The sequence below is a fragment of the Sinocyclocheilus rhinocerous genome, unplaced genomic scaffold (genome assembly GCF_001515625.1).
Source record: "Sinocyclocheilus rhinocerous isolate Xijiao unplaced genomic scaffold, SAMN03320098_v1.1 scaffold1093, whole genome shotgun sequence".
Classification (NCBI taxonomy): domain Eukaryota; kingdom Metazoa; phylum Chordata; class Actinopteri; order Cypriniformes; family Cyprinidae; genus Sinocyclocheilus; species Sinocyclocheilus rhinocerous.
Genome location: NW_015626381.1, coordinates 818,548 through 832,599, shown reverse-complemented (window position 1 = coordinate 832,599; position 14,052 = coordinate 818,548). Strand labels below are relative to the sequence as shown.

Here is a 14,052-nt window from a genome sequence, read left to right as displayed (position 1 = left end):
ATCCCAATCTCACACACACACACACACACACACACACACACACAGGTCCTGAGCTGCTCTGATAACACTCTTCCCAATCACAGCGCTGTATTCGCATGTAAATGTGACGAGAGCTCAGCAGATGGACAGACATTCATCTGACCGTCACACGGGACAGAACCCAGCCTGACTGGGTATCAATAATATACTGGTGGTGGTTGAGGAGAGACCCCCCCCCCCATTGTAAAGCACTTTGGGTGTACAGCAATACACAATGAAAGCGCTATATAAATGCCTCATTCTTTCATTAAAGTTTTGAAGTCCAGGTGAAGGTCAGTCTGATCATCTGTACTCACGTCATGACTGAAGCTTCAGCGAGGAAGGCCTGAGCCGTGGCGTCGTGTTTGATGCACTTCACTGCCACCTTCGTCCCTCGGTAATCTCCCACCATCACGTCTGAACACACACACACACACACACACACACAGAGAGATTACACACTGATTCATCGTCCTCAAACACAGCGTCACGGATCTTCACACACCTCCGAACTCTCCTTTGCCGATGGTCTGAATGAGTTTGAGATCTTTCCTGTTCATAGCCCATCCACCTGTGAAGACAAACATCGAGATGAAACCGCTTTCACTTCTGCTTTATTCCTCTCTCTGAGTCCTGAACATCTGCTTACTGACGGATCTGAGCAGCTACAGACAAATAATACTACAATAATTATAATAGAAATGATACTACAATAGAAATAAAAGATAATAATAAGTAATACTATTAACCAATTACTGGAAATAAACTAAATAAAAACAAAAATTGAACTAGAGCTAAAAATGAAATAATGTATTTTTAATAATAAATAAAAGCCAAATAGTAAGTTTTCATATCAACAAAAAATAATACAAATAACAAAAGCGCAATAAAAAAATTACAAATAATTAAACTAAAATGAAATAGAAAACTGAAAGTATAAAAACAAAAAGCTACTTTAAAATATAAATAAAAACTATAATATCATATAAATAATACTAAAATAAAATTATTAACTGGAAATAAAATAAATAAAAACTAAAACTTAAATAATAAATTATAAATAATGAATTATTACATTAAACTTAAATAGCACAATTTCAAAGAATAGTATAGCAATAATACTAAAATAAAATTACTAACTGGAAATAAAATAAATAAAAATTAAAAAAATTAATAATAAATGAAACCTAAATGGTAATATCTCAAACAAAACAAAACGACAAAAAGCACATAAAAACCATTACTAAAATTTTAGCTAGAATTAAATTGAAACCTGAAGGTATAAATAAAAACTACTTCAGAATATTAACAAATCTATAATAGTAAATAAATAATACTAAAATATGCTTGTAGAAGATATGATACCCACTCCTGGAGAACTCGTCCTGCGCTGCCACCGTCCCCTCCATCAGCTTGGGTTTGATGAGCCGCGTGCAAAGACCGTCAGCGTCTTTGGTGTAATGCTGCACACACACACACACACATTAATATGCATTATCAATAGTCATGTTGCACACAGAAGCGGTTATGAACTGTGCTCAGGGGTCAGAGCAGCTGTTGGAGTACTTCCTGTGAAAGAGGAAACACAGAGACTGTGGGCCCAAAATAAGGAGGACAGAGGGGGAAGAGTGAAGGACAGCAGCCGGAGGGAGCAGAGCATGCTGGGATAGAGGTCACACTAGTCTCACGGCACTCTGTTGAGATGTTTCCGGTACAAACATGAGATGACAAGATGACTTTCTGAGTTGATGTAGAATTAGCTTTCATGCCACAAACAATAAACATCCAGGGGGAGAAAGAATAACGTATATGTTCATCAAATCATGAACAAAACTAATGATCAATAAATCAAACTCACTCAAATCACTACAGCTCAATCAACTGATGGGTTTTTAATATTTTTTTAAAATATAATTTTAACATATTTTTGTCTTCATATTTGTGTTTGCTCATGCAATGAAATGCAAAAAAAAAATTCTCACTTGTGTTTATGATTTTGTAAATATGTATTTTTTTCCCTAAAAAGTTACAAAAGTTTTTTTTAGCTTTGTTTTTTAATTAGAATTTTAAAATATTTGTCCTCTTACTTTATGACTTTGTAAATATATTTTTTCTTTTTTTCTTAATCTTAATTTTAAAAATATTTTTTTTGTAAATAATTGTTTTCTTTTAGCTCTTTGTTTCTCATTGAAATGCAAAATGAAACCATTTCTAATTGGACACATCTAAACTGCATCACTAATCATCACTGCTGCCTGTTTAATACCCTGGACAATAGAATAATTCTCTTCATAAACTCTTGTTTAGATGATCATTTGAGTTTCACAGAAACTCAGGAGCCACTAGAGGGCAGAACAAACTCTTAAGAAATCAAATTCATGAACACACACAGGTTTGCTCTTGTTTACAGCGGTTTCATAAGATGTGCGTGTGACGTTGATTCACGAGCAGCTTGTTATGACACGCCATCAAGAGAAACGATGATGAGAATGAGAAACGAGACAAGAGAATGTGAGGAATGCCTCAAAACACACACGACAAACTCACAAGCTCACAAACTTGCACTCGCACACACACACTCATGCTTACACACACTCAATCTCTCACACACACGCACACATGCATGCTCACACACGCTTGCACACTCACGCACTCACGCTCACAAACTTGCACACATGCATGCTCACACACACACACACACTCATGCTCAAACATGCTTGCTCACGCTCACACACTCACAATCGCACGCATGCTCACACACACACACAAATGCATGCTCACACACTCACAATCGCACGCATGCTCACACACACACACAATCGCACGCATGCTCACACACACACACACACACACATGCATGCTCACACTCACATGCATGCTCACACACTCAGTTGCACACATGCTCACTCACACACACACACACACACTCACATGCATGCTCACTCGCTCACACACACTCACACAAATGCATGCTCACACACTCACAATCGCACGCATGCTCACACACACACACAATCGCACGCATGCTCACACACACACACACACACACATGCATGCTCACACTCACATGCATGCTCACACACTCAGTTGCACACATGCTCACTCACACACACACACACACACTCACATGCATGCTCACTCGCTCACACACACACTCGCACGCTCTCACCCATGCACGCTCACACACACACACACACACACACACTGATTCACACTCATGCACACACACTTGCACACTCTCACCCATGCATGCTCTCACACGTGCATGCTCTCACACTCACACTCACACACACACACACACCTCCACCAGCTGCATGAGGTTGTCGAAGTACTCCTCCTCATCGATGGACAGTTTCCCGTCGTGATAGATGATGCGGTAATGCTCCACCTTGCCGTCACAGCTCACACACAGCGTGTAGTCTCCGGGGTAATTAGTGCTCTCGCGCACCAGGAACAGCCCCGTCTCCGGCGGATACAGCAGCCGCTCCGCCTGCTCACGCGTGATCTTACCGTGAAACCATCTGACAAACATGCAAACAATGAGAAAACACTCAGATCCATTTATCTTTCTGGCCTTTATATCCTTTTTGAGATCATACAGTGTGTACAGTATAGAGAGCCTTCAGCTGAGACAGAATCAAACATGTCAAACTCAATGTCATCCAGTCAGATCCCAGTCTAATGCAGCAGACATTCAGTCTGTATTATTTGACATTCTTTTGATTTCAGTAACTCTCGTTCTGCAGATATACTCTTGTGTTGAAGTGATTTATTTCAACAATATATGATCAGTGGTATTGTTCACTAAAACTAATAAATAGTCTTTTACTGAATTTAAGCTGAAATAAAATTTATAAAAATTTCATTAAAATCTTTTAAAAATTAAAATAGAATTAGAAAAAAAATGTAAATGCTGCCTTGACAACAAACTGAATTTAAATACATTTTAGTACTGAAGTTACTAAAACTGAAATAAAAATGATGCTAGCTAGATAGAAACAAACATAAAAATCTGTACATGATAAAATGACATACAGTATAATCATACATTATTTTTTATGAAAACATATATACATATATATATATATATATATTTAAATATAGATATAGATTTGTTTTCAGATTTCAGCACTAATCCACATGCAGAAAAACAAGTCAAATCAATCGATTCTTGGGTTTTGGCTCCACAATATCAAGAAAAATGCACAGATTAGTGATTTTAATGAGTGCAGCTAAACTGATGTTTCCTGTAGAGGTCAGAGGTCATTATCAGAGACCGCAGGGTCACATGAGTGTGCGTGTGTGAGAAAGATTGAGCATGTTACTGAAATCAAATCATGCAAACCGAGTCAGTCACACAGAATGAAGATTGTTCAAATCTAATCAGGTTAGAAAACAACAATGTCGTGTTTGAGCGGAATCAGCAAACGCCGAGGATTGTGGGTCATGAGCTCGGTGCTGAATACACACCCTTCATGCAAAAATGCAGAAGAACTGCCATCAGGAATGCACATGACACAGAGCCTGTGTATCTGTATCTGAGAAATGCATCTATTCACCCTCCAACATTTGGATTGTTAAAACTAATCATAAGTGATAAACATGTGATATTTACCATACAGTTTAACAAGTAAACCCAAGGCTTTATAGAGACCTGGGAAACATCAACCCTTTGAATCATGTGCAGATGAAATATGATCCACTATCAGTACACTGACCAGCTTTAGATTCTATTTATGTATTTATATAAATCTGATATGATGATCTTTATGATTTCAGGTATTTTTGAATGTGTTTTTATTCTCGATTCTTGAGCAAGTGTGAGTGTGTGTGTGACTGCATGTGTGTGTAACTGAGTGAATGTGCGTGTGTATAAGTGTGAGTGTGTGTTTGTGAGCAAGTGTGAGTGTGTGTGTAACAGTGAATGTGTATATCTGTGTGTGTGTTTGTGAGCGAGTGTGAATGTATATATTCATATGTATGAATATGACACAGTTTTACTCAGCTGTTATCGAGTCGGTTCTGTGCTCTTCTATAACTGTCTGGTTTGGGTCAGCCAGCAAATCAGATATAAGAAGACTGCAGCGGACTGTTAGGACAGCAGAAAGGATCATTGGTGTGCACCTGCCCAATCTTCAGGACTTGTACAACTCCAGAGTGAAGAAAGGGGCAGATAACATCATCACAGACCCCTCTCACCCCGGACACAACCTGTTTGCACTTCTCCCTTCAGGCAGACGCTACAGATCTCTGCGCACTAGAACATCAGGCATAAAAACAGTTTTTCCCCCATTCCATCTCCAGCCTAAACAGCTAACACAGGAATTATTACCTGTTCTGTAATTCATGCCTGTAATTCATTCTCCATCTCTAATTATTGCCTCTCCTTCAAGTACTATGTAAATACATATGCATATTTTTTATACAGCTGTATATACAGAGTAAATAATGCACAAATCTGTACATAAATCTTCTGTTCCAGATTCAGTATGAGTGTGTGAGTGAGTGAGTGTGTTTGCGAGTATGAGTGTGTGAGTGAGTGAGTGTGTTTGCGAGTATGAGTGTGTGAGTGAGTGAGTGTGTTTGCGAGTATGAGTGTGTGAGTGAGTGAGTGTGTTTGCGAGTATGAGTGTGTGAGTGAGTGAGTGTGTTTGCGAGTATGAGTGTGTGAGTGAGTGAGTGTGTTTGCGAGTATGAGTGTGTGAGTGAGTGAGTGTGTTTGCGAGTATGAGTGTGTGAGTGAGTGAGTGTGTTTGCGAGTATGAGTGTGTGAGTGAGTGAGTGTGTTTGCGAGTATGAGTGTGTGAGTGAGTGAGTGTGTTTGCGAGTATGAGTGTGTGAGTGAGTGAGTGTGTTTGCGAGTATGAGTGTGTGAGTGAGTGAGTGTGTTTGCGAGTATGAGTGTGTGAGTGAGTGAGTGTGTTTGCGAGTATGAGTGTGTGAGTGAGTGAGTGTGTTTGCGAGTATGAGTGTGTGAGTGAGTGAGTGTGTTTGCGAGTATGAGTGTGTGAGTGAGTGAGTGTGTTTGCGAGTATGAGTGTGTGAGTGAGTGAGTGTGTTTGCGAGTATGAGTGTGTGAGTGAGTGAGTGTGTTTGCGAGTATGAGTGTGTGAGTGAGTGAGTGTGTTTGCGAGTATGAGTGTGTGAGTGAGTGAGTGTGTTTGCGAGTATGAGTGTGTGAGTGAGTGAGTGTGTTTGCGAGTATGAGTGTGTGAGTGAGTGAGTGTGTTTGCGAGTATGAGTGTGTGAGTGAGTGAGTGTGTTTGCGAGTATGAGTGTGTGAGTGAGTGAGTGTGTTTGCGAGTATGAGTGTGTGAGTGAGTGAGTGTGTTTGCGAGTATGAGTGTGTGAGTGAGTGAGTGTGTTTGCGAGTATGAGTGTGTGAGTGAGTGAGTGTGTTTGCGAGTATGAGTGTGTGAGTGAGTGAGTGTGTTTGCGAGTATGAGTGTGTGAGTGAGTGAGTGTGTTTGCGAGTATGAGTGTGTGAGTGAGTGAGTGTGTTTGCGAGTATGAGTGTGTGAGTGAGTGAGTGTGTTTGCGAGTATGAGTGTGTGAGTGAGTGAGTGTGTTTGCGAGTATGAGTGTGTGAGTGAGTGAGTGTGTTTGCGAGTATGAGTGTGTGAGTGAGTGAGTGTGTTTGCGAGTATGAGTGTGTGAGTGAGTGAGTGTGTTTGCGAGTATGAGTGTGTGAGTGAGTGAGTGTGTTTGCGAGTATGAGTGTGTGAGTGAGTGAGTGTGTTTGCGAGTATGAGTGTGTGAGTGAGTGAGTGTGTTTGCGAGTATGAGTGTGTGAGTGAGTGAGTGTGTTTGCGAGTATGAGTGTGTGAGTGAGTGAGTGTGTTTGCGAGTATGAGTGTGTGAGTGAGTGAGTGTGTTTGCGAGTATGAGTGTGTGAGTGAGTGAGTGTGTTTGCGAGTATGAGTGTGTGAGTGAGTGAGTGTGTTTGCGAGTATGAGTGTGTGAGTGAGTGAGTGTGTTTGCGAGTATGAGTGTGTGAGTGAGTGAGTGTGTTTGCGAGTATGAGTGTGTGAGTGAGTGAGTGTGTTTGCGAGTATGAGTGTGTGAGTGAGTGAGTGTGTTTGCGAGTATGAGTGTGTGAGTGAGTGAGTGTGTTTGCGAGTATGAGTGTGTGAGTGAGTGAGTGTGTTTGCGAGTATGAGTGTGTGAGTGAGTGAGTGTGTTTGCGAGTATGAGTGTGTGAGTGAGTGAGTGTGTTTGCGAGTATGAGTGTGTGAGTGAGTGAGTGTGTTTGCGAGTATGAGTGTGTGAGTGAGTGAGTGTGTTTGCGAGTATGAGTGTGTGAGTGAGTGAGTGTGTTTGCGAGTATGAGTGTGTGAGTGAGTGAGTGTGTTTGCGAGTATGAGTGTGTGAGTGAGTGAGTGTGTTTGCGAGTATGAGTGTGTGAGTGAGTGAGTGTGTTTGCGAGTATGAGTGTGTGAGTGAGTGAGTGTGTTTGCGAGTATGAGTGTGTGAGTGAGTGAGTGTGTTTGCGAGTATGAGTGTGTGAGTGAGTGAGTGTGTTTGCGAGTATGAGTGTGTGAGTGAGTGAGTGTGTTTGCGAGTATGAGTGTGTGAGTGAGTGAGTGTGTTTGCGAGTATGAGTGTGTTTGCGAGCGATTGTGAATGTATATATCGGTGTGTGTTTGTGTGTGTGTGTATGATTGAGTGAGTGTTTGTGAGCGAATGTGAATGTGTATATCTGTGTGTGTGTGTGTGAGTGTGTTTGCGAGTATGAGTGAGTGAATGTGTTTGCGAGTATGAGTGTGTGAGTGTGTTTGTGAGTATGAGTGTGTGAGTGTGTTTGTGAGTGAGTGTGAATGTGTATATCCGTGTGTGTGTGTGAGTGTGTTTGTGAGTATGAGTGTGTGAGTGAGTGTGTTTGTGAGTGTGAATGTATATATCTGTGTGTGTGTGTGAGTGTGTTTGTGAGTATGAGTGTGTGAGTGAGCGAGTGTGAATGTGTATATCGGTGTGTGTTTGTGTGAGAGTGTGTTTGTGAGTACGAGTGTGTGAGTGTGTTTGTGAGCGAGTGTGAATGTGTATATCTGTGTGTGTGTGTGTGTGAGTGTGTTTGTGAGTATGAGTATGTGTGTGTGTGTGTGTGTGAGTGTATTTGTGAGTATGAGTGTGTGAGTGTGTTTGTGAGCGAGTGTGAATGTATATATCTGTGTGTGTGTGTGAGTGAGCGAGTGTGAATGTGTATATCGGTGTGTGTGTGTGTGAGTGTGTGTGTGTGGAGTGTGTGAGTGAGTGAGTGTGTTTGCGAGTATGAGTGTGTGAGTGAGTGAGTGTGTTTGCGAGTATGAGTGTGTGAGTGAGTGAGTGTGTTTGCGAGTATGAGTGTGTGAGTGAGTGAGTGTGTTTGCGAGTATGAGTGTGTGAGTGTGTTTGCGAGCGATTGTGAATGTATATATCGGTGTGTGTTTGTGTGTGTGTGTATGATTGAGTGAGTGTTTATGAGCGAGTGTGAATGTGTATATCTGTGTGTGTGAGTGTATTTGTGAGTATGAGTGTGTGAGTGTGTTTGTGAGTATGAGTGTGTTTGTGAGCGAGTGTGAATGTGTATATCTGTCTGTGTGTGTGTGTGTGTGTGTGTGTGTTTGTGAGTATGAATGAGAGAGTGTTTGAGTTAATAAGTGTGTTTGAGTTAGCGAGTATGTGCTTGTGAGCAAGTGTGAGTGTGTTTGAGCATGTGAATGTGTATATATGTGTGAGCAAGTGTGAGTGTGTTTGAGCATGTGACTGAGTGAATGTGTATATAGGTGTGAGTGAGTGTGTGTGTGTTTGAGCATGTGAATGTGTATATATGTGTGAGCAAGTGTGAGTGTGTTTGAGCATGTGACTGAGTGAATGTGTATATAGGTGTGTGTAAGTGTGAGTGTGTTTGAGCATGTGAATGTGTATATATGTGTGTGTAAGTGTGAGTGCCTGTGACTGTGTGTGGATGAGTGTGAGTGAGAATAAGTGTGTTTGAGGTGGATTTGCATAATGACTTTGTGTGTTCGTGTGTGTGTGTGATTCTGGAGAATCAAACGTCTGATTCAGACGCGTCTCCAGCAGCAGAAGCACAGACACAGACTCCAGCTCATCTACACTCATCCATTCTCAAGACCTTCTACAATAAAACCACCATCAGCTGAACCAAATGAACCACAGACAACCATTACCCACAATTCAGCAGGGCTCGAGTCCTCTGTGATCGTGACTGGGTCTGGAGTTATTGATCTGAAAGCTGACTGAATGAGGATCATGAACTCACGGCATCAGACTGAGCTTTCCTCCGGATTTGACTCCTTCTCTCTTCTGGACGTAGTTTGCTGGAATCATTCCCTCTCGGCCAACAGAGTTCTTCGCTTTGTACCAGTTTGGGTCCTGAATCAATCAATAAATCAATAAATCAATCGATCAGTCACTGGACAACATGAGCACGACAACACGACTGATAGAGCTGAAATTATAACTGAAGATGTCAAAATATTGAGAAAATCATCTTTAAAGTTGTCCAAATGAAGTTCTGAGCAATGCATATTACTAATCAAAAATTACGTTTTGATATATTTACGGTAGGAAAGTTACAAAATATCTTCATGGAACATGATCTTTACTTAATATCCTAATGATTTTTGGCATAAAAGAAAAATGTATAATTTTGACCCATACAATGTATTGTTGGCTATTGCTACAAATATAGGATGTTTGGAGACATTAAAAGTTCCGTGTGACATCAGCAGGTGTTTGCTGATTGGCTGTTACCTTGGTTACGCCGATGATGGTCAGCAGGTCTCCTTTGCAGAAGGGCAGGTCTTGCTCTGTGCTGCCCTGGAAGTTATACTTGGCCACACACTCGGTGCCCGGCGGCCATGACGCCTGAGACACAACCAACAATTCACTCTACACTCTAACATGTACTATACAGAAAACAACAGAACCTATTAAACATTTTATGTGAGATATTATTTAGTTTGCAAAAAAAAAAGAAGAGTCTATTTCAGACCCATTATACACATTCTCATTACTGTAATGACTTTTTATTTAAAATATTTATTTTTATTATGTAAATTAACAAAGTTATGTATATTAATAAAGTGATCTGGCACAATTTGAAAGCATTTCAAACCAATATCAATTACAGTCATGAGAATTGAGATAATTGAAAATGGTCACAATGTAAAAAATCTGTAAAAATAAATAACTTTAACCTTGAAAAATCAGTATGAATAATTTAAATAAACAAATAAATAATAAATGAAGTAAAAATAAATAAAATGCTTTTACATAAATACCAAATACCACATTGTAAAAATAGGGTTTATTTAAAATAAATAAATAATTATGAATAAAATAAAATAAAAACACTTATTAAAATAAAAAATAAAAAAACTAATCAATCAATCTGCCAACCTAAAAAAAATGATTTCATCTACCTCAGGCAAAATATAATTAAATATAATTATAATTTTTTAAAATTAAATAATAAACAAACAGACATGGCAGGTTCATTTACCTCATGCAAAATATAATTTATTAAATAAATGAATAAACAAACAAACAAACAAATCCATAAAATAGGGGTTAATTTACCTCATGCAAATTACAATTTGTTTTTAATTATATACAGTATCTCACAGAAGTGAGTACACCCCTCACATTTTTGTAAATATTTTATTATATCTTTTCATGTGACAACACTGAAGAAATGACACTTTTGTAGCAAAGTGTCATTTCTTCAGTGTTGTCACATGAAAAGATATAATAAAATATTTACCAAAATGTGAGGGGTGTACTCACTTCTGTGAGATACTGTACATACAACAATTAAAAAATTAAAAATAAGTAAATAAATAACCCACCCCAAAAAATAGGGTTTATTAAACTTCGGCAAATATAATGTGCTGGTTTTCTTCAGTGTGCCGTGTTTGTACCTGTAGAGCAGACATGCTGAGGACTGATGCTGGAGTCTCTGAGTGTCAGACGAGAACCATCAGAGCTGAGGAGACAACACACACACATCCAGTCAGTCAGTGTGTGTGTGTGTGTGTGAGAGAGTGAGTGTGTGTTGTGGTTGCTACAAAGTGGTTGCCGAGCAACACACAAATGTAAACAAAGGTGTATGTTACTTTGTAGAGTCATTTACAACAGCTTCGAACGCGGCTCAGCCAATCAGAATCAAGCACCGGAACTATCTGTTTTATAAACATAATTATAACAGTCAGAAGATGAAAGAGCTTTATTCTTATTCTGAACGACTGACTGAACATTATGACTAACAAATTAATCAATCAATCAATGGAGATCAAATACTGATTAGATCACAAATTATTAAGAACAAGAATAAACTATTCAAGATTGTTTTGGTAATTGAAATAAAGATTAAAAGCTTAAAAAAAAAAGGACTTAGTTAGAACTAAGAAAAAATAAATAAATAGAAATGTTGCCTTGGCAACTAACTGAAAGTTAAAGCACTAAAATTACTAAAACTGAAATTAAAACAACATTGAAATATCTAGACTATATAAAAAAACAAAAGTCAATAAAATGACATAAGCACATTAAAAAAATTACTAAAATGGCACTAAATTGAAAAAAAAATAAAATAAAAAATTATATATATATATATATATATATTACAAAATATACAAACTAAAACCTAAAAAACAAACGTAAATTAGAAATGTTACCTTGGTAAATAACAGTGATGTTTAAGTACTAAAAATTACTAAAACTTAAATAAAAACAAAGCTAAACGGAAATATTTAGAAAAAATAAAAGCTAATAAAAATGATGAAAGCATGTCTTGTAGATGTAAATTAGAAACATTACCTTGGCAACTAACTGAATTAAGTACTAAAATACTAAAACTGAAATGAAAATAAATGAAAACTAAACAGAAATATTTTGAAAAAAAAAAAAATTACAAAAGCAAAGAGACAAAATGACTAAAATCTGAATTTAAATGAAAATGAAATAAAAGCTAATAATTCAAAACATAAATAAATACCATAATAATATATAAATAATGCAAACGTAACGAGAAGGAGCTGAAGATGTGAAGTGATCAGACGTGAATCCGATTCACTGAATGGCTGTGAAATATTAATGACATTACTGATGATACATATCCACTTCTGAACAATGTTAAATATGTAACAGGCTAATAGAAGTACAGTCAGGTATTTATTGCAAAAAACGACCATTAAAAGCAGTATAAAAGTATTACAAACAAGTCCTGTTGCATGCCAAGTCTTCTGAAGCCATACAATATCTTCATATATTATCATATAATTAGTTACGGTTGAAATGAAGCAGATTAAGCAGTGAAACTCTAGTTGTGGACTAAACTATGACTTTAAGGCCTGGTTTCACAGACAGGGCTTAGACTAAGCCAGGATTAGACCATAGTTCAATTAGGACATTTAAGTCATTTTTATAAACGTGCTTTAGGAAAAACATTACTGGTGTGCATCTTGAGACAAAACCAAGGCACTGATATATTTTAAGATCAATCAGTGCAAGTTTCTTTTAATTGAAACAGCTCAGAATTACATGTTAGTCTGGGACTAGGCTTAAGCCTTGTCTGTGAAACCGGGAGAAAGAGTCGTAAACAAGAGATGAGGAGCGTCTGCTGAATGACTGAGAATGTGAAATATGGAAATGTGACCTTACTGAACATGCAAATGATGAGTTAACGGTCAACAGAGCAGAAACACACTTTCACATCCGTCTGAGTCGGAGTATACTCTTACTCTGAATCAAACCGGAATATTCAGACTGATCTCAGAGCTGCAGAGCTTCACATCCCTGGAGAACATGAACGAGAAAACGCAGCGGGAAGAGCTGCTAAAGATCAGCTTTCAATCTCTCCAAGAAAACAGCACATCAGTTTTCCACGACATTCTAATTTATTGAGATGCACCTCACGCGCGCGCGCACACACACACACACACACGCGCGCACGCACGCGCGCACACACACACACACACACACACACACACACACACACACACACCTGTGTTTCCAGTGAGCAGCTACACATTAGTTTGGGTCACACTCGAACACGTCTTCATTATGAATGTTGGTTTAATGTGAAAGTGTTATTAAAAGTACACCAGACTTGATCCTGAGAAACTGCGGTGCAGTGATTTACACAATGAGACACGATCACCTAATCATGTCAGAAAAATTACATTTACTGTATAACACGGAATGCCACGAATTTAGCACAATTTGGATGAATAAATCAAAAGTAGGGATGCACACTTAATAATAAAAATAATATTAAAACATAATATACAAACATATAAATACACAAACAAAATAGGATAATGATAATAACAAAAATTATTTAAATATACAGTAATGCAAAGGTTTTCACTACAACGCCCCAAAATAAAAGTTCATGTTAAAATATTTTTTGGAATAACAATGTAAATTATTACAAAAATATGGTTTATACTTATATAAATAACTATATAACTTATTTATTAATAACTAAGATAGACATGCAAAAGAAAGCCTGATATGATGTCCACTGACCCAAACACTGAGACAGCAGGAATGATCCTCAAACTAATTATGCACATTACGGTGCTTGTGTTCTTATTTCACAGACAGATGCCACCTTTACTCTGAGAAAACTCTGTTTCTCATTTCCAACTGACTCACAGGAAGACATTTCAGCTGCAAGAAGCCGTGCAAAGATCACGCATTCAAGCTCTGAGACACTCGCAGCAAAACACGATAAAGATCAGACACTCAGACTGGATTATCAACATCGAAACTGGTGCACCAAGGTTAAAGATGAAACCCAAGAAGGTCAGAGAAGGTATCGGTTTCTCCGTCCCGAGAGGCTTCGAATAAAGCCATGACACTGGAGATGGAGGATAGTCTCACAATCGGCATGAAAACCATCTAATAAAGCAGATCGGAGATCTCCAGTTAAAGGAATAGTTCACCTAAAAATAAAATGCACTCACCCTCAGTTCATCCAAGATTAGGATGAGTTTGTTCCTTCATCAGATTTGGAGAAATGTAGCA

At 38.3% G+C, this 14,052-nt stretch overlaps 1 protein-coding gene across 2 annotated transcripts in view; it reads right to left on the bottom strand.

The window, feature by feature from the left end:
• The window catches only part of LOC107712934 (C-terminal Src kinase), a 28,643-nt gene that overhangs the window by 4,870 nt on the left and 9,721 nt on the right, over positions 1-14,052 (bottom strand). For both annotated transcript variants that reach the window (XM_016518343.1, XM_016518335.1), the window contains 7 exons: positions 10,941-11,005; positions 9,772-9,885; positions 9,278-9,390; positions 3,320-3,539; positions 1,388-1,481; positions 524-589; positions 336-435 (listed from right to left, as the gene is read on the bottom strand). In XM_016518343.1, the coding sequence (XP_016373829.1) occupies positions 336-435; positions 524-589; positions 1,388-1,481; positions 3,320-3,539; positions 9,278-9,390; positions 9,772-9,885; positions 10,941-10,955 (722 nt within the window). In that variant the 5' untranslated portion in view covers positions 10,956-11,005. The remainder of the gene's footprint in view (positions 1-335; positions 436-523; positions 590-1,387; positions 1,482-3,319; positions 3,540-9,277; positions 9,391-9,771; positions 9,886-10,940; positions 11,006-14,052) is intronic.